The sequence below is a fragment of the Protopterus annectens genome, chromosome 11.part0, assembly GCF_019279795.1.
Source record: "Protopterus annectens isolate FY-2018-M chromosome 11.part0, PAN1.0, whole genome shotgun sequence".
In the NCBI taxonomy this organism is placed as follows: domain Eukaryota; kingdom Metazoa; phylum Chordata; order Ceratodontiformes; family Protopteridae; genus Protopterus; species Protopterus annectens.
In genome coordinates, this window is record NC_056745.1 from 278,145,325 (window position 1) to 278,166,186 (window position 20,862).

Sequence of the window (20,862 nt, forward strand, 5' to 3'; positions counted from 1 at the left end):
ATGTATTTAGGATAGTTTATTAGGCTAAGTGTATCACAGTAGTGGTACAACAGCATTGTGATTTCAGACTTTAGAAATGGAGTTTTCTCACATACAACAAACTTTTTAAGCAAAGTTTAACAACTCATTGAAATATTTTTATAAAGATTTTCAGGCAATTTAACAGCACTACAAAATAATAAAAAAAAAACTGGGATGACAATATATATATTAGAATTTCAAGTGGAATTAACTCAACGCTTCACTTTTGGGTTTCATTATGCATCAGCAAAGTACTTTTGTTTAATGTTTTCAGAAATAAAATGTCCTTAATTCAGCTAATGTACAAATGGCAGTCAGAAGTTAACAGTCATAAGTAAATAAAATAAAAGCTAATTTTGTGCCTTTATCCCAAGGATGAAACCGTTGTTAAATGAAAGACTACTTTATTCAGCAATTAGTGCAAAAGTTATTTGATTTGACAGCCTACTGCCTCATTCTGTACATCTGTACCATAACAGCTTCCAGCAGCTTTTTGGTATGTTTGCAGTACTGAGTGGGACGTTTTCACTTCAGAATTCTTACTAACAGTAGGGGCTATTAAAAAACAGAGTACACAGGATTTGAACAGATAAAATCACTTTATTTAGCAGATCTAGGAGACTCTCTCTCTGATACCCTCCCTGTAGGAGGAGTAAAGACATTGTGTTGAAGTTTCCAGTAGTTGATTCACTTCAGCAGGTAGATGGGTGAGTGTTCTTGTTTTAATACATTACATTCAGTGGGCCAGTTATTTAAAGGCAGTTACAGACAATGGTGAGAGGTTCCATGGGAGCTGATTGGAGGAAAATCTGGGAGATAGAAAAAGAAGGAGCCAATCCCAAATCTTATAGGTTAGTCCCTTATTTGAATATTCCAGAAAGACCTGTGAGGGTTACTAGCTCAACATCATGTGAAACCTCATTATTAGTTAAAAAGATTTTATTTTTATTTTTAACTATTTACTAACTATTAACTATTTACAAACAAAGCATGACAACACACTATGAGCTTCAACTGTAGAACTATATTAAAGGAAACACTTTCACCTTAGCTTTATCAGGTCCATCTAATTGAAAATGCCTGCTTTTACGAATGGAACTACTGTTACACTTCAGAACTCCAAGCCTTATGTACTGTCTCTATCTTTTCTCAGTTCTGCTTTCTTCCTTTACATGTAACTTCATAGAAACACCATGTAATTCTTATTAGACTAAAATGATAGGGAAATCTACATTCTCAAGGACAGTAGCCCTTGCGTAGCTCTTGAGGCAGCTGTTGCTTATTAATCACGTGTGTGTGTATATGTGTGTGTGTGTGTGTATATATATGTAAATATATATATATATATATATATATATATATATACACACACACACACACACACACACACACACACACACACACACACATACACACACACACACACACACACACACACACACTCTTTTATTTTACATTTGCTGGCTGAAATTGCCCTTTTTCAGGAGAGGCCCGGGGATAGATATATATATATATATATATATATATATATATATATATATATATATATATCTTATGATATATACAATATAGAGAGTCATGATCGGGTTGCAGATCATAACCAGCTTATTAGGTATTCAAGACATGGATACCAAGAGAGTCACCTGGAGAGTGAAGCTCGAGAGGTGAATCTTTGCATCCATGTCGAGAACACATAATTAAAGGTTATCATTGGAGACCCAATCATAATTCTTTGTAGTGCATGGAGCTTTACTTGCTCCATGTACTACTAGTTACAATAAAAAAATGCTAAGTGTTTTGCCAGCTTTCAAAGGCATAAAGGCAGTGTAACATACAGTCCCTTACATTTGCACTCACCTTGCCATGCCTCAAAATTGTCCAGAATTTCACAGAATGCCCATATTTTTGCCTCATTTGTTTGGTCTCTTCCTCATTAAGCCAGTGATTTTCAGACAAATCATGGAGGATTGAAGTCACTGAATGTTATGTTTCTTTCGGCTTTTCCCGGTTAGGGGTCGCTACAGCGGAACTCCAGTCCGCTAAGGACTGGCAGTCGATTTTTACAGTGCCGCGGTGCCAGCCCAACCTTCAACGAAGGCCCGCCCATTCACGCATATCTTTCCAACATCACTCGACCGTGCGGATGACATGCAGACTCCACACAGAAGGGAGCTCCAGTGACATATATTTGAGTTTTGTATCCTTCAGAGAAAATGCAGGCGAACACGCAACCAGTTATTCTAGCCATTTTCTAAGTTTGTAAAGAATAATGGACAATTTATCAGAACGGACAGCAGGTAGAACCAAATCTTTTATTCCACTGCTGTCATTTGCTGGTCCATACTGGCAGATTTTACAGTGTAGCACTAGACCTGACCTTAACAACTTAAGCAGGGGGTGCTTAACATTTGTTAAGTTTGGGTACCAGTTAACTGATTCATCTTTTTCTGAATATCAGAGCATAATCACCACACTTCATGCAATAATATCTATATCTATATATCTATATATATCTATATCTATATATATATATATATATATATATATATATATATATATATAATATGTTGTTTGTCTTTTGACTTTTCCCAGTTAAGGGTCGCCACAGTGGAACTCCGGTCTGCTAATGATTGGCAGTTGGATTTTATGGTGTTGAGTTGCCAGCCCGATGCCCAACCTTCAACGAAGGCACACCCATTCAATGCATTTCTTTCGAACGCCCACTCGACCACGGGGAGGACATGTAGACTCCACACAGAAGGCACTCCCAACCCAAGCCGAGAATCGAACGGGAGAACCTCGAACCTCTTGCTGTGAGGCAACAACGCTACCGCTACACCACTATGGAAGTACATATATATATATATATATATATATATATATATATAGGCTCTGTAAATTTTGTTAGTGAACACATTTATCTCATGCTGAGGTTTGTAGAAAAACTCTTCAGGGATGAAGGTGGTCAAATTATCTTAAAGTTGAACTTGAGGAGGATGGCTGTTGTATAATTTAGCAGTCTTCCCTTTCTCTGTGGTTGACCCTGGCATTTAAGTTCCATGTTGTGGGAGCAGAGCCTTCCGATCTATCTGGAGGTTGTGGACAGAAAACCAAAGTGTTTAGTATTTTTTGGTAATCACAAATGTAATGCATTTCTTTATATTTGCAATCACCGGTTTTAGATTTTTTTTTTGTTTCACTGATTCTAATCTCCAGTGAAGTTGCTCAGTATATTTTCCATCGATCATTGCTCGTCAGAGAGTATTAAGTCTAAGCTAAACACAGACATATGTATGTGTGGTAACATGGAACAGTTGTGTCTCTTGAATTCTCCTCAGTTTACCTTACTCATGTGTACTAATCCCAAAGTTGTCTTTACCATAACCTTAACCTACATGTTAATTTACAACTCTCCCTTTCCTTCTATTTAGGCAGATTTGTTCTGAGGTGATTGCTAGTTACAGTTTAGTGATCAGAAAAGTAGACTGTTTTCCTTTTTCGATTGCTGTGTTTTTTTTTTGTTTTTTTTTGAAGTGTCTGTCTGCATTGATGTTGTGTTCATCCATGCCTGCACACTTCAGTGTTGTGCTCTCTAATGCTACTTATATATATCTATACATATATATATATATATATATATATATACACACACACACACACACACACATATATATATATATATATATATATATATATATATATATATATATATATATATACATATACATATACATACATGCATATTATGTGTGTGTAAAATAAATAAGTGCACGGATAGTGCTAGGGAATTTCTAGAAGTTTACTGCATTTTCATAATACACACACGCGCGCAACAAAAAAAATACAGTGTGAAATGTGATGGAAGAAGCAATAATGTGCAAGTAGCAAACATTTCAAAGAACATAGACAGTGAATTATGTCAAGACTTTGTTTCCTAGACCATAAAGTTTCAGTTACAGTTTAACAGAAATAAAACTGTGAAAATGAGTGTAAAGTTTCTTTAAGCTGTTTTGGTCTCCACTGCTTGCTAAACTCTGTTTTCACCTCTCCTTCCCTTTTACCCACCCTGCCTTTCCCTTTCATTCCCACAAGGGAGCAACAGTGTAGTGTCAAGTTCCATGTGTGTCACATTATAACTATTTTTTTTTAATGCTCTGTCTTCTTTCCTTGCTGTACTACATATTTGGGTGTTTGTAAAGCATATTATTTCTATGGAGTGACACCTCTCTCACTTTCCAGCTTAACCTGGCTATGTATTTTTGAATTTAGCAATGTCAGCATTATGACAAACTAAACTATGAGGTTGGACTCTCAGTGTCTTCTCTGCAGGGGAATGAGCTGTCCAACAGTCCCCTCAGTAGAGTTTCAGGAACCTGGGACGGTACTCAAACCTAGTTTATCACATCCTGGATGGGAGCTTTCATTGTGGGGCATTGGGTTGTGTTATCTTTATACTTTTTTCCATGTTCTGTTTTCCCGGTCAATAATTGGCTAGTGATGCCAATACTTTCATTTTTGACATCTATTTACCTGCTGTACATGCATGGATGTGGACTTCACTCAGCATAGTAAAATTTTTAGTCTTTTATGAAACAGGAAAAGATTTAAAGGAAACTGAAGAGATTTCAGTATTTTCTTTTCAGGAATTGTTGGACACCAGTTAAGCTTTTTAAGGTGAGCAAGTTTACAAAGGAATGTTGGGGGAAAAAACAGTTGTAATAGGGCAGTATGGCAGCTATTAAGCTGGTCTGTTGGTGTTAAAACTACATTCTCCCTGCATCCCAAATGGATTCTCAGTGAGCAGTAGGAAATTGCCTTAGCAACTGTCATGCTGACAGTGTGTGGGTATTGATTTTTAAAAATTAAAGAACTGCTCTGAATCCTGTTGCAGGCTTTTCACAATGAAAAGCATAACCATGGTATGGAAATGTAGGAAAGACTGAAATTTGTTCATTTTTCCCTTAAAAAATTCCAAAAAATGAAATATGTGTTGCTATCAAAATGCTGTTTTATTTTATTTATGAATTTGTGCATTGCATTGCTTCTTTGAGTTTAACTTGCTCACAGATTTTGTTAGAATAACAGTAGGGAACTAGTCAAGAAAATATGAAATAGTGTTATGCTTACAGGGTTGTGTGTCATGCAGTTATTGTGAGAATTACATTTACAGTGTTGCGCTGAATAAATAGTCTTGGGAAAAGAAGTAGGCTTTGCTAAGATTTGTAGAGGAAGTATAGCATGAGAGAGGTAAATGAAAACTGCCAGTAGTGAGAAGATGAGGTACAGATGATGTCAAAGGGGAAGGTGTCATCTTATGAAACATTAGGGTTGTTAATAGAACTGGTAGATGTTACGGTGCTAAGGGACAGGGTGTAAAGGCTCTGAGAAAAGGACAGTACTAAAGAGAAATGAGACTTGAGTGAAATAGAGGATGTTATTGTGCGGCTTAGGAACTGTGTCGAGGTGGTGCTTTGAGTGAAAGTTTGTGTGGCATCTTGGAACAGTGAAGTTAGAATAGTCAGACTGATGGGAGTGTAAAGCATGCTAACAATAAGATACTGCACAGTTGGAGGTTTAAGTTAATATGTTAATTGGTGCTTTTCACTCAAAAGTCAGAAAATCATGCAAGGCTGGCACAGTGGTGCAGCAGTTGGTGTTTTTGCTTTGCTGCCCTGGGTTTCTTGGTTAGTTCTCATCTGAGGTTCTTTCTCTGTGGATGTTCTTTGGGTTTTACTTGTTTCTTCCCACATCCCAAAGAAAGGTGTGCATGTAAATTGCCCTTAAATGTGTGTTTGTGTACCTTGTGTCCTGCACGTGGACTGTTGCCCTTACCATGACTGTTTGCTTCCTTACGAGTGTTGCTTGCTAGGTTTGACAGTTGCTTCATGTAGCTGTGACTAAGGTGAAACAAGTGCTAAATAACAGATGCTAAGTTTTTACTGAATTTCATTTTTATTAATTTATTTTGCTTTTTTTTTTTTTTTTTTTTTTTTTTGCTAAGTTTATCCAACTGTGTTTAATTAAAAAAAATTTCAGCGGTGGCCCAGTGAGAAAAGCGCCAATCATAGTACAAACATTTTTAAACAGACGATAAGTAATATACATTAACAATTACACATTCATTTGTTAATCAGATTACATTTGTGTGAATTAAAGGCAACTAGTGTAGGATAAAATATACTTGTGCATTAATAGATGTTGATCATTGAGCATTTGAAAGTAGCATTGTTGGGTTTGTCATATAGATAGTAAAGCATGTGAATAGTGCTTAAATACACAGTGAATTTGTGGGCCTTTATTTTTTTTGCTGATAAGATTTCGAGCCTGCATAAACTAAGGCACTGCTGGAGATTTCCTAACTGGATGAAGACAGTAAACCTATATTTTCTTGTCTGTCAGTTGATAAAGCTGTTTTCTGTTTTACCTGCTCCATTTTGTTTTCTCTTTTAAGAAGTATGCTTAGTCTGGTGTTTTTGTTCTTTGTGAGAAATAAGTACTTAAATTATCCAGGCTGCTCACGTCACATGTTTTTTCTTTGGTTAAACTCTTTGAGGGTTACATAAATACACAGTGAATTTCTGGGCCTTTGTCTTTTGCTGAAAAGATTTCAAGCCTGCGCAAATTAAACCACTGCTGGTGATTCTATGCTAGTTTTTCCCGCCCATCCTCCCTTTCATTGATCTGTTTTTTAAACCTGGTGATTTTAAGCTGTCCATCCCTACTGTAAATTGAGCTTAAGCTCTTCCCTTTTTAGACTTTGGTTGTTATCTTGAATTATTTATTTGCCTTTCCTTGTGCTTATAGTGAAAATGTTTGTTTTGCCTCTCATTGTCTGTTTTACTGATTTACTTGCTCTGAATTCATTGTGTAGCTATCTGTTGGATAAAGTGGGGTATTTTTACACTCTAGTAAGCACTTGTTTTTACATCAAGAGGACAGTGGATTTTCCATCTCGTGCACTGGGAGATAGCCTGGACTGTTTCATTTGGGGAAATGCATGCGATTTCTGCATGTAGTTTTATTGGCTGAAGGGCTTGTTAATCCGCTTATATTGTGTTTAGTGCCTTTATAATTTCTGTACAATTGAGTGGCTCTTGGCTCATTTATACAAAGAGCAAACACTTGTATTGAATAATAACACTTTTGTAAGCTGTTTAAGTACACTGCTATGTCTGTATCTAGGAGGCTTGGGATTATTTATCTAGTGGCAGTAGATGTTTACCTGATCTATCTGAGTTTAGAAACACGTAAAAAGGGTCTAAGTATCTTTTTCTATTATATACTGTGACTGTACAGTTTCAAACAAAAACTCTATTGTCTGCTTCTGCTTTAAGTAGTTAATTGCATTTTATTACATTGTATCTGTTAGTTGTAGGGCTGTTGTAGGTAGTTTGTGTGGTCTTGTTACACTTGTACTCCAAACCAGCTATTCTACATTAAGAAAGTAATTTTTTGCACCCTTGTGGCAGAAGTGTGCTAATCTAACCTGTCTGAGTTGCTGATTGCTAGTGGAAGGCTTATTGTGTGCTTTGTAATTAACTTAAAACTTGTTTCTCTTTGCTCGTATTTAAGTCTTGTGTTTGAATGGTGCTGCTCTTCATGCAGCAATGGTCAGCAGTGCCTTTGTATAGACACAAAAGCCTGGAAACTTAGTTTTTCCCTAAGCAGTTGTCAGTGAAACCCTTCGAAGCTTTTCTTCTGCTTGTTGCCTGATTGATCGACCTTAGCCTACACAAAGTATAGGTCCCTCTTGTAGTCTCTGCTCCACCAGCACAGTCATGTCTAATTAACCCATTCCCTTCACTAATAAAACATACAACAAGAGCCTGCTGTCATGCATGGGCAGTTTCCTGTCATCTCTCTGGCCAGCCTGATAGACATGAGCATCCTGAGGCAATGTCGCAATTGTCTCATGTATACGGACAACCACTTACTCCTGAAACAAAGTACTTCATGTGAGAGATGTATTTACATTATAAATTGGAGGCAAGACACTCACATAAGGACAAACTGAATGCCAAACAGATTGTAAGCACATACACACTTCATAACTAAATAAGGACATGACACACAAACTCACATATGTGGAGGTACTGACTAGTAACTTACAAAAAGATCAGAGGCCACCCAAATGGAAACCATTCACACAAAAAATGCAAAAAAAAAAAAAAAAACTACAATACACACACACACACACACACACACACGTCTCAACAAATAAGCCCATAAAGCGTAACACCACAAAATATTATGTATTGGTCATTGGTGACTCCATTGTGAGATGCATTGATGTTCCCCTCACCAGGCTGAATAAGGAGCAGGTTACAGTTAGCTGGCTGTCGCGTGCCAAGATCCATCAAGTCACTCAACCACAAGTAAAGGTACAACTCCATCGTAGTCCATGTGGGGGTGAATGACTGGAGATGTACCTCACTGGACTATATGACGAGAGACATGACTGAGCTCTCAGATTGTGTCACAGGCAGGTATTAGCCTAGCCTTAAGCAGCATTCTACCTTCTCCAAGGATGATGTCAAAATGCAAACAAAAAATGATTTTCTTTAATAGTTGGTTTAGCTTCTGGTGCTAGTCCAAGGGGATCCAGTATCAGTCAGGCTGGGAAAACATGGTAGACAGGCTACGCAGCTTTGCCAGAGATGGCCTGTACCTGTCGCCTGTAGGCTTTTGGATACTGGCAAAGGCATTGGCCACCCCTATTGTGCCATTTTTAGGCACTGTCAAAATAACCAACCTCCCAACATAACAAAATCCTCTCTGTATAAACTCAAGGTACTGCTGCTTAATGCTTGGAGTCTAAACAAGAAATTGCACTCCTGGAAGCACTCCTTCCTTTGGAAGATGCTAACATCTGTTCAGCCACCGAGACATGGTTCAAGGACACAGAAAGCACCCTGGCCATGCAGGGCTGCAATGTCTTCCATACATTCAGACCACAAAGGAGGAGAAGTACACCTCGAGACTGATCAAACAGTATGACTTTCTTGAGTTACTCCATGTCCAATGAACTATAGGCAAACCCCCTACCACATCATAGCAAGCTACATGTCCCCCACCATGAAACAGGAAAAGCATACCTGGACTTACTAGAGTCACTTGCCATACAGCCCAACACCTTACTCATGGGTGATTTGAATTATCCTACCATTGACTGGGAAGCATGCACAATCACATACATCGTGGCTCAACAGTTTCTTAGTCTTTGTCAATACAAATACTCTGGAAAAGCTACTCAGCACACCCACAAGAGGCTGAGATGTCCTGGACATAGTACTCACTAACATGGGAGAGCATTGCACCCCCCCCATGTGATGTTCTCCCTGGTAAGATCAGACCATAAATCAGTCTCGTTTGATGTAATAAAACCCGATTACCCCATCAAGCTCAAAAATGCTTAAAAATTTTTCAAAGACATATTACTTCCTACTAAGTGATGGTATAAAGTTTCAAAGCCCCCTCGAATGCAGATAACACAGACTCCTGCACAGAGGAGTACACCAATGCCTTGTATAACCACTTAAGCAGTTGTATAGACTCAGCTGTATCTGACCAGATTAAAACCAGGTCTTGCCAAAAAAACAAACCACCCTGGTGGACTCCTAGTATAAGCAGGCTGTACAACAAGAGAAAGAAACTAATGTCCAAGAACAAGAGGGAACTGGCTCAGCAGAGGAAGAAATCCCCTCTCTAGCTTAAACAAATCAGAAATCATGTTAAGTCCTCCAAAGCTAATTACAAAACAAAAGTAGCTTTCTAGCTAAGTATAATCATCAGGCATTCTTTAACTATGTCTGAAATCTAAATGGGAATACCCAGCTATGTACTGAACTGATTGTGGATGGCACTACCCATACTCAACCGGAGGTAATAACCAACCTGCTAGCTGGCAAATTTGGAGAAAAGTTCACCCCCCGTCTCCTCCAGTCATCCCCTAAAGTATAGCTGCACCATTCCTCAGCATATTATCTCAAGAGAGCAAGTTGTGTATGTGCTCTCCAAGACCAAAAACACTGCATCAGTGGGACCAGACCACATCCCAGGTTGCCATTTACACAGCTTAAACATGACCTACCAGACCACTTGGATCCTGTTTAACCATAGCTTGAGAACTGGTTATGTTCCAGCGGAATGAAGAACATCAACAGTAATTCCTCTGCACAAAGGGGTACCATCAACCGACCCTGGGATTTATAGGCCCATAAGCTTGACTAACCTCATCTGTAAGGCCATGGAGTGTGTGACAAGCCCTCTTTACTCTGGGGCAGTAACTAAGGAGTCTCGGTCCCTAACCACTGTCTCTGATAAGGGAGTGTCACTAAAAGCAGTGATAAAAATATATAATTTCCCCTAAGAGTACACCAGGAACAGGTTCCAAACCTGGAACTGGGCTATATGCTTCATTCCAGGTCCCCAAATGGATCTCCACACTAACCAGTCCAGAGCACTGTGTCCCATTTCTAGGTATCTCACATGCTTACTCTTAAATGTCTGATATTCACACACACACACACACACACACACACACACACACACACACACACACACACACACACTCTTGCGAAAGACTGACACAGACTTACCTGCTTTGTTTCTTTACCCAAATTACAAGGTAACGGCTGCCACCAGTCAAAAACCACAATACCCTTCAAAAGGGGTGTTCAGTTATATTGGGTAAAATAGATATTGAAGTAAATTGTAGCATGTATTCCCAAGCAGTAAGGCTTTTCAAAGTGGCCCTGGTATTATCACAGTAAGCATAAACACACTCAAGTTATTGAAAATATGCACAATATAACCAGCGACAATGAGAAATAGTAAAACATTTAATAATAAATAAAAAAGATTTAAAACATGTAAATACTGAATAACTGATTCCAATAAACAACAGAGTTTCACACACAGGAAATATGAAAATAACACTGTAGGATAGATCTCACATTGATTTTAGAAAACCTCTAACTAACTAGCTGTAGTTCCCTGACTATCTGAAGTTAACTGTTGCTATGTAATCTAAATAACTCAGCAAGGCAAGATTATACTTTTAATTCTGCAAGGCAAGATTAGGAATGATGTCCACACTCCTATCTGTTGTCTGTCCTCAGCGACTGGAACTAGTCTGGAAACAACTGGATTACTACTGCTGGAGAGCTCTGGAAAAACAAAACTGATCAACTGACTCAGAAACTGCTTTTACAGCAGATTTTTTAAAAGTAACAGGAAGCTGCTATGAGAATTGCACTGTCTCTTATCAGACTTTGGAAAGTAAAAACAGCTGCAGTGAAGATTTTATTCTTAAAGCTCTGGCCAACAAAGACATCACATGTAGGTCAGCTGAGTCTGGCATAACATACATTTAGAATTCTCTTTAAAACAAACATGTATATTTGGTCAACCAGAAGAACACTGACATTTAAACATCTTGCATAAGTCAGACTGATAATCAAAAGACATTAAACTTATTTACAAAATTACAGCTAGTCATACTGGCATATGGTAACATAAGGTAATTTACAATTATTTACAAAACTTCAGCCAGTCATACTAGCATAGCTAACATCTAATATCCTCACAAAGAGAATCATTGTAGACCTTATTAACAAAGGCATGGGTAATCTCCAAACTCTGGATCCAAATCAGTTTGGATTCGTTGACGGTAGATCATGCCTATTAAACATGGTTGACTTCTTTGAGAAAGTCACCAAGGCCCTTGACAAGGGAAAGACAAGGGCATACTGCCTATCTTGACTTTCCCAAGGCATTTAATGCAATCCTCCACTCAGGTATTGTAGAGAAACTCTTCCAAATGGGAATTAACCCCTACATTACCAGATCAGTCACCAGTGGCATACCACAGGGTTCTGTGCTGGGCCCCTTACTGTTCGTAATTTATGTCTCAGAAGTCTTGGCAAACCTGGATGGCCAGTGGTTGAACAGGTTCACTGATGATTGCAAATTGAGAATCAGTGATGTTAATATGCTGCAGACAGGGTTACCACAGACAAATGATTGGTGAAAAAAACACGGATTAAAGCTAAATCCCAATACAATGCTTTATTCCCTTTGGGAAAGCTTACATTCCTGTTAATTACATTATAGACAGCACCCCCTCTAAGTGTAGATGCAGTGGCACATGATCTGGGTACTTGGGTTGATAGCTGTCTGAACTTTGACTACCATGTGTCCACAGTTGTAAGGAAATCCTACTGTGTGGCACATCTTATAAGTAAAGGCAACACATGTAGGTCTAAGGATGTTATAATTCCATTATACTCTGCCCTCATCAGACCAATAACCGAGTACAATGCTCCCTTTTGCATGTACCTCAATAGACACCTGCAACAGCTGGAGAGACCGCAGAGGTATCTAACCAAGAAATTACAGGGTACAAAAAACAAATCTTGTGTAGAAAGACTGAAAGCCTTGTCACTGTATTCTGTCTCTCAAAGGTAGCTAAGGGGTGACTTGTGCCTGACTTACAGGATATTCTCTGATCCGGCTCTGATGGAAGTGCTGCACAATCATAAATCAAACTGCAGGAGGGTCACTGCAATCTATCCTAGCATCACAACAGTGATAAAAGTAACAGTATAATTTAGAGTTTATAAAGTTGTAGCTGATGTTTTTTCTGTCCACCTCAACCTGTAGCTTATTTGATCAGAGGCCAGCACTTCAGAATCTTCAGCTCCAAAGCTGCAACCCCCCTCTCCCATAATTCGTTTGCCGCTCTTCAATATCAGATGCATTCTTCCAAAGCTCCTGTACAGATAAGTGCTAGTGGCATTGCTACACTTCTGTTATATATCTTCTTTGTAGTTTTCTTGAATATTTCCATCTTTTCCAAACAACAAAAAAAAGGTTCTGCCTTCTCAGACTGTAGCTCTGCTTTATGTGGTTGTTCCACCAGCTTTCTTACTTTTTTCCCCAGCTATGTGTTTCTAGATATAATTAGTATTTTCCAGGACTGTTGCTTTACTCGCCTGAAGTAATTTGTTAAAATGTCATTGGTGTTTGTTGGTTCTGTGCAGTTTTTTATTTCTTGTTTTGATATTATTCCCTGCGTACTGTATTGTATTGTTTTTGTCATAGACAAGTCTTCAGTCTTAGGAAATGTTTGGGCATAGTTATAAACTGCACCTTAGGATTTTCTTCACTGCTGTGTTTACCATTTGGATACTGACTGCCAGACCTGTGCTTCATTTGGGGCCAGGGTTTTGGCCGACTGTAGGGCTAAGCTGATTAAGAAAGGAATGCTTCCCACTTCTTATGCTGTTAGACCTTTGCTTTGCTTTGCTTTGCTTTCTTCACTGAAGAAACCAGTTATGAAAAAGAAAGGCAAGGAAAAGGAGACAGAAGAGAGAGAGAGGGAGAGAGAGAGAGAAATGGAAACTGAAAAGGGAAAGAATAAAGAAAAAGAAATGACCAGGAGACAGTCTGTTGATCCCTCTGCTGTTGATGAGACAGTAGCGAAGGCCCCAAGACCCTTTCCCTCCTCTGCGCAGGTTACGGATCCAGTTTTGATAGCCCATCAGTACCCATCACTGCTTTTGTCAGCTCCAGTTTCAGAAGTGCTGAGGTTTCCACAGCTTGACATCACAAGCCCATTTTTTATTTCTGGCACTGGAGTCTGGTTGGCCACACTACCCATTCCTGGACATTACCCAGGATCTGGATGTCTCCCTGGATTACACTTCTACTTGGGTCTAGTCCTTCCCTTTCAGGTCCAAGAGATAAATACTTTCACCAACTGAGCAAGGCATCCTTAACAGCTTCTTCTAGGTATGTGAAGTCCACTCAGAGTATTAAATAATCTGATTTGGAAATGTTGATGCAAACCTTTTTGAATGCCCAGACAGATCTGAGGCTCATTCCCTACCCCCTCAGCTATGAGTGTGGAAAGAGCTGCCTCTGTTGCCCCATTACCGGTTGCTCTTTCTCTGGTCCATCCTTCTACACCAGTGACCCTGGAGCCAACTCCTACCCATGCTATTTCTTCATCGGTGCCAACAGTTTGGCTGACTTCAGTGCCAATTACCTCCTTGAGGTATTTGACTCCAGTGCCAATTACCTCCTTGAGGTATTTGACTCCAGTGCCATTTGGAGCCATCTGCATCCTGGAACTGTAGAGTCAGGTCAGGGCTGGAGACTGGGGCTTGAGTTTGACTTTGAGGTTATTTGAGCAGTCATTGCCCCTAGGTGTATTTCAGTCCTGGACGACTTGGCACTGGTGTCAACACCTGTCCTGGCTGGGTCAGAGGCTGGTGTGGGGCTTTGTCCTTGACTTGTGGACCAAGAAGGGTCCTTTTCCAGTTGCCAAGCTTCAGCTTCCACATTCCAGGTTGTGGAGAGGATATTGTTTCATTCAAAGAGGGGGATAATTACATCTGTTATTGGCTCCATCCTGATATTCTTGTTCTCCTAGGGATGTGGTTTCACATATCCCATGGGCAACCTGCACCAAAAGGTTTTGAGCAGCCCTGAATCTGGGGCTTCCCTGCTGCTTCTATGTGCACCCCACCAAGGAGGCATACAGGAAGCGTCAGTGCAAGAGGAAACACTTAGAATCATCCCCCAAGGAATACCTGACTGAGGGTTCTGGCCTTGATAATGGGGAAAGGTCCCATAAATGCCCTGTGATGCTCCTTCTGCGATCTTGAATTGGTGAGATAGCAGTGGGTAGGACTGCTGAAGCCCCTTCCCCCTGAGTTGTCAGTCTTTTTCATGGCATTTGTTGCATTCCCATCTATGACTGATATCCTCTCCGGACTCGCTCATGAACCTTGTGTCCAGGGCATAGAGAGAGCCCGATATGGTGGAGCCAATGTCTTGCAAGCCTAATAATGTTTTGGTCACACCCAAAGCTAAGTACTTATGGAGCAAAAGTCCTGCAGTCAGTGCTGTTGTCGTTGATACAGCCACAATGAAAGACATCTCTGACAAGAGTGCATCAGTTCATCCCCCGAACAGAGAGTGATGAGAGTCGGACATATTTGGGAGATGCACATATGCTTCAACTATTTTTGGCCTTGGTAGTCTGAGTTACAGGGCACACTTGACTGGGCTTCAGAGAGACTTAATCACTAAAATTACTAAGTTAGTGGCATCTTAACATTCAGCTGAGTGTAGTAAAACTGTGATGATTCATTTGTCCGGTATGTTTTCTATATCAAACATTTCCATGCAACTCATCTCCATTGTAGTGGATGATACAGCATGTGCAGCAGGCACCAGTATTGCAGTCCACTGTCATGCCTGAATGCACCTGTGTAATTTTATGGAGTGCTTCCAGGCATCCTTCCTTAATACTCCCTTTGATGGGTCCAAATTGTTTGGACCAAAAGTTAATGACGCACTGACCAGTAGCGAACAAAATGGTAAATGTCTGCCATGGGAGTTCTCTGTTTCACCCCACAGAGGTGCCTTCTCAAGAAACTGGGGGGGGGGGGTGTCGCGGGATTTTCCAGATGAAGGATCCACAAGACTGAGGGGAAAATTATAGTGGTTGCCACCCTAGAGGGAAGTGTGATCTACAGAATCAGAGCTTCAGAGGGTCCTTCTGTGGCAAGCCCTTCCAGCACCTCTGAAGCCTTGCCTTACTCCTGTACTCTGAAGGTAGTCGTGGAGGGGGTGCTTGGATATCCACCTCAAGGATTGGGAGGTCATCACATCAGATGCTTGGGTGCTGAGAGTTATTTCCAGAGGTGACACCATTCCCCTTCAGTTTATCTCAAGTCTGACACACAAATCCCTTCCAGACATATAACCTCACCAGCAACAGAGATTGAAATTTGTTCAAAAAACGAGTCATCCCGGAGGTCCCACCATACCAGAGAAGATCCGGGGTCTATTCAAGATTCTTTAGTGCCAAAGAAAACCTAGGATCTCAAGACAATTTTGGACACAAGTAAAAAAAATGTATTTATTGAACAGACCAAGTTCTGGATGGTGATGGTGCAGTCCATTCTACCCTTTTGAGGAAGGGCAGTTGTATGTGTTCAGTGGACTTCCAAAGATTATTATCATAGAAAGATAGCAAGATATTCCTGCACTGTTCTGAGCTTTAAGCTGGGAGCCAGTCACTACCAATCTCGAGCACTGTCCTTTGGCCTTACCACAGCTCCCTAGATGTTCTCCAGATGCATAGCATTGGTTTCAGCTTGGCTCAGGCTGTAGTGATTTTGGGTCTTTTTGCACTTGGATGACTGGCTCCTTATGGCGAATTCAGTGTTGTCATTGATCCAGTTGAGAAGCTCCCTCCATCTGTGCCTGTCCTTGGGCATTACTGTCATTTTTGACAAATCCAGTCTGGAAACCTGTTTAGGCTCCACAGTTTATCAGTTGCCCTCTGGACTGCACCAGTTAGATTGCCAGGCTTCCTCCCTCAAGATTGCTATCCCTTCCATTTCATGCAAGTCAAAATCTGCTGCTTCAGAGGCCACCTGCTTTCTTGGTTCTTTGTCTTTTTAGTCTGATGGTTACTGCAGTCTCTCTTGTTACTCTAGCCAGGTTCTTCATGAGGGTTCTTCAATGGACTCTTGGAGTTCAGTGGTCTGTCACAACACACCTGATGAATTTCATGTCTTATTGACATTTGTAGCCACATCTCGTGATGGCTGTTGTTAGACCATGTTTCTGGTGGTTGCCCTTTTATTCTTCCTCAGCCCATGGCCACAGTGGCTGCAGATGCTTCTTTCATGGGGTGGTGGTTGATCATTGAGAAGGGAAAATGGCCCAAGATACCTGGTCCCTGTCAGAGGTCCTCCTGCACATCAGTGTTTGAGATGTGAGCAGTCCTATTGCTGCAGGGTTTTCTCAACTGCCTTCTCAAAGGTGTGCTCTCCATCCGGATGGAAAACATGGCGGTGGTGGTGCATAAACCAGCAGAGGTGAACACAATCCTATCCCCTGTTAGACAAAGCCATGAGGATGTGGCAGTTGGTGATGTCCTGTCAGCATTTTTTTGGTAACAGCATACATTCCAGGGATATCCAGTATTCTAGTGGATAATTTGAGCAGGCTCATTCCTGTGCCTCATGCATGATCCTTCAATCTGACAGTGGTTGCAGAGATTTTCAGCCACTGGGGCCAGCCATGCTGCAATTTCTTTGCAACACCTTTCATCATTAAATGCAACATTTATTTTCCTACCCTAATTCTTCCCGAGGGACGGTCACTGAAGGAATGCTGTACTTCTTGCTTGGCCTCCCCGTCTTCTTTACACTTGCCCACCCATGCTGTTGATGATCATGTTTCAGCAGAAAGCAGCCAATTGCAGAGTGACCCTAATTTTCATAGATCCCTTCTGACCCAGACAAGCCTGGCAGTACTTCCTGTACCCTCACCTGTTTCACCCTTCTTGGGTTCTGGATCCCATTCCAGATTTGCTGTCTCATTGTTTGGGGAAGACTTACCCAAATCTGAAATTTCTCAGGTTGATTGCATGGTTCCTCCACTTCCAGTGATGACCAGAGATCCCAAGCTTTCTGAAAGAGTGTTGTATATTCTGTCTTCTTCTCAGAAGCCTTCCATCAGAAAGATTTACCATTTGTGCCACTTCAAAGAGTTTGTATCCCATTTTTCTGCCCCATAAGATGCAATCTTAGGTTTCCTAGCTGATCTTTTTATGTCTGGGCAAGCTATTTCTACTGACAAGGTAAAGCTGGTGGCCATTTCAAATTTCCAAGAGGATCAGGACCATCTGCCGATCCATCTGTAAGGTTGTCAGAAGCTGTTTTGAAGGGTACCTTCCTGCTTAAGCCTTCAGTAAGGAACTAATAGATTCACTTGACAGTTTTTTCTCAAACTTCAGTAATAAGGGAAAATTATGTATTTCATTACCTAGCCATCTTGAGATCCTGTGTGGACAGGACTAAACATATTAGGAAATCAGACCAACTTCTCTGGAGTTAAGTTTAGGAACGTTGTCCAGATAGCATTCTGATTGCATATCCTTTGTTTATACGATAAAAGGGGTTTCCCTAGCTGTCAAACCAAAAGCCCTCTTTACTAGGGCAGTATCTACTTCAACTGCCTTTTTTAGTAATGCTTCTTTATATTTGGGCAGCGACTACCTGATCTAATACTCATACTATTGTGTCCTATTAAAAATAGAACAAATTATAAACCATACTCTCACACATATGCTATAACCACCATCTGCCAGTACTTACTTCTCAGACTCTTCATTATATCTGTTGGACTCTTTAGAAATTTTTTTGTCCTGAAAGATGATAACACTAAACTTCTTTACAACAATTTTTCACTTCTACAGTGTAAATCAGTTTACTTTTATTTATTTATTTTTATATTTATTTATTTACATTTGTTGACCGGAGTGTCCGACTGGATGTAGGTCCATTTTCAGTGGAGGCCTGGGGAGAAAAGCTCCACAGTTAAAATAAACCGACAGTAGTTACATTGGATTACATAGCGATTAACAATTTAACATAGCAATTACTTACAACATATTTACAGATGAAGAACATAGTACATCAGTAGACAACTAGAATCTTTATCTGTGAAGTACATAACAGACATTAACAAATGTTACAATAAGAAGTTCCTGCTGTATAATAAGTACTAGGCTTATGAGCATCTGAGCTTGCTATAATCAAGGTAGTTAGTGGAGTGGAAAGAAAGGTAGTGGTTGGATGGGGTGGGTGATATTAAGATTGGGAGTTGCAAGGGCATAGCCAGCATGTTTTTAGGTGCGCTTTTAGTAAAGTTTTGAAGTGGGTGCATGATGGTATGGAGGTAATTGTGGGTGGGAGGGATAATAATAATTTGGATTTCCATAATTTGGCTATGGTGCAAGAGAATAGTGCTTCATCAGCAGAGTTATTGGCTTTAGTGATCTGCAAGTGATTTCCTACAAGATATTAGAGATCCAGAACTGTTTAGACTTCTACATATTGATTTATATATATAAAAAAACAAGTAGATGGCCTCAAGTCAAAATCATCTCCCGACAACTCTATGAGTAGGCCACTTAGGGTTCTGATGCATGTCATGGACTTTCTTCTGCGCAGATATTGTTGCTGTCAAGTTGTTCCCTAACCAGGTTTTGAACCCAGATCTACCAGTTGGTAATCCTGTACCTTAACCTCTAAATTATTGGACTAGAGTGTTGATATATACACTGTATTTTACTATATATACCTGTCTTGTAATTGTTTTTTTCTGAGAAATATAATTGTTTTTCTGAACTGTCTGAAATTCACTTAATATAAATGTACTGTGATGGAGCTTTTCTCCCAGGGCCTTCAGCTTAAAACACTTGTAACAATTAAAAACATAGAAACTTTGCCCTGTGTAACAATTAAAAACATAGAAACTTTGCCCTGTGAGCCTAACATTCTAAATACCGTGTAATCAAATTAGTGTCACATTTACAGTAACTGTAACTATTAAATTAAAGCTGAATAGTAGACTCGTAGGGGAATGTTGCTATGTTTTTAATTGTTGTAAACATTTTAACAAAGTTTCATTATTTTATATGATTGTTAGCGTGTAACTTTAATATTGTGAATCCTTTGGTCATGTGTTTTTATCATCAGTGATATAAATAAGAGAAATGTCCTTTCTGGTTTGGTTCTGAAGAAGTCCCATTTTGTGTATAAACATTCAATGGCTTAGTTTTAACTTTAATACATTTATTGTTAGTATTTACAATATCGCCTTGTGGAATGATTTTTCAGTCTGCCGCTTGTTTCACTCAATGTTTTAAAATGAGTTGCTTCCTTTTGATATGTGTTACTTTTCATTGCTCAAAACCATTCATTACTGTAAACCCCTCAGTGATTACTGCTAAGTACAGTTGGTTCTAAAAGGTTGTTGTCTGCATGTACCCTTTGTTGTTTGCTTGATAGTTAGGCTTGGGGTTTGAGGTTAGCAGTTTGAGTAACAGAACAATGACAGATCAAAAAGCATTGAATGCTAAACTTCTTAGTTCTTGAAGAGAGAATCATTTGGCGTTCAGAGATACAAATATGAATTTTGTAATATTTGCATTGTGGAACACTAAGGAAAGAAACAGCAGATATTCTTGGCATGTTCCACATAACATTTGTGGTTTTCTGGCAACTCGCTGAAGATTGAGGTCACTAAATATTGACAGACATTTGAGCTTCAGACTTTGTATCCTTTAGAAAATTCATGCTAATACAAAAGGTTTTATTCCGTCATCTCTCTGAGTTTATAAGAGCATTGCTTAAAATCTATCCCTAAGGGGCAGTTGTTCCTCCATTCATTTTGTCTTTGTCCAGATGTATTGTGCTAAGAGGTTGAAATGTATGCCTTGAGCATAGAAGGCACATCTGTGTTGCCTGAGTATCAGATTATGTGCAGGGCACAAACGTAATTAACGGTAATATTTTCCAATTTTTTTCCACATAAACTTCACATTCTCAGCTGTTTCTTTCACTAATATAAATCTTCTTGGATAGATTTGTCATTTCATCCTATTTTTATAATAAAAGTTTGAAACCAGTCCTTGTCAGTGTTTGCTCTGTTGTTACAATTTGTCATTTTCTTATTTATATGGGTTTTATCTGATTTTATGTCTAGGTTTGAAATAATGGGAGAAGATGAACTTGCTTTCAAGATGATTCGTACAAACGTGTCCCATGTTGTTGGCCAGTTGGATGACATAAGAAAAAATCCAAGGTACAAATTCAACCGTCTTTGTATACTTCCCTCTTTATCTTCCATTGTTTTCTTTACAGAGCATTTCATTGTTCTACCTTTTCACAGTGTTGCTATTCCTATTTTGAAATGAATTAGAGTTAGTTTGATAGTATCTCAGATTGTGGCCTGTGTGCTCTACAC

At 39.6% G+C, this 20,862-nt stretch overlaps 1 protein-coding gene across 3 annotated transcripts in view; it reads left to right on the forward strand.

The window, feature by feature from the left end:
- GNPTAB (N-acetylglucosamine-1-phosphate transferase subunits alpha and beta) overlaps positions 1 to 20,862 on the forward strand; it is a 1,418,669-nt gene that overhangs the window by 1,135,901 nt on the left and 261,906 nt on the right. For all 3 annotated transcript variants that reach the window (XM_044087751.1, XM_044087750.1, XM_044087752.1), the window contains exon 18: positions 20,602 to 20,700. In XM_044087751.1, the coding sequence (XP_043943686.1) occupies positions 20,602 to 20,700 (99 nt within the window). The remainder of the gene's footprint in view (positions 1 to 20,601; positions 20,701 to 20,862) is intronic.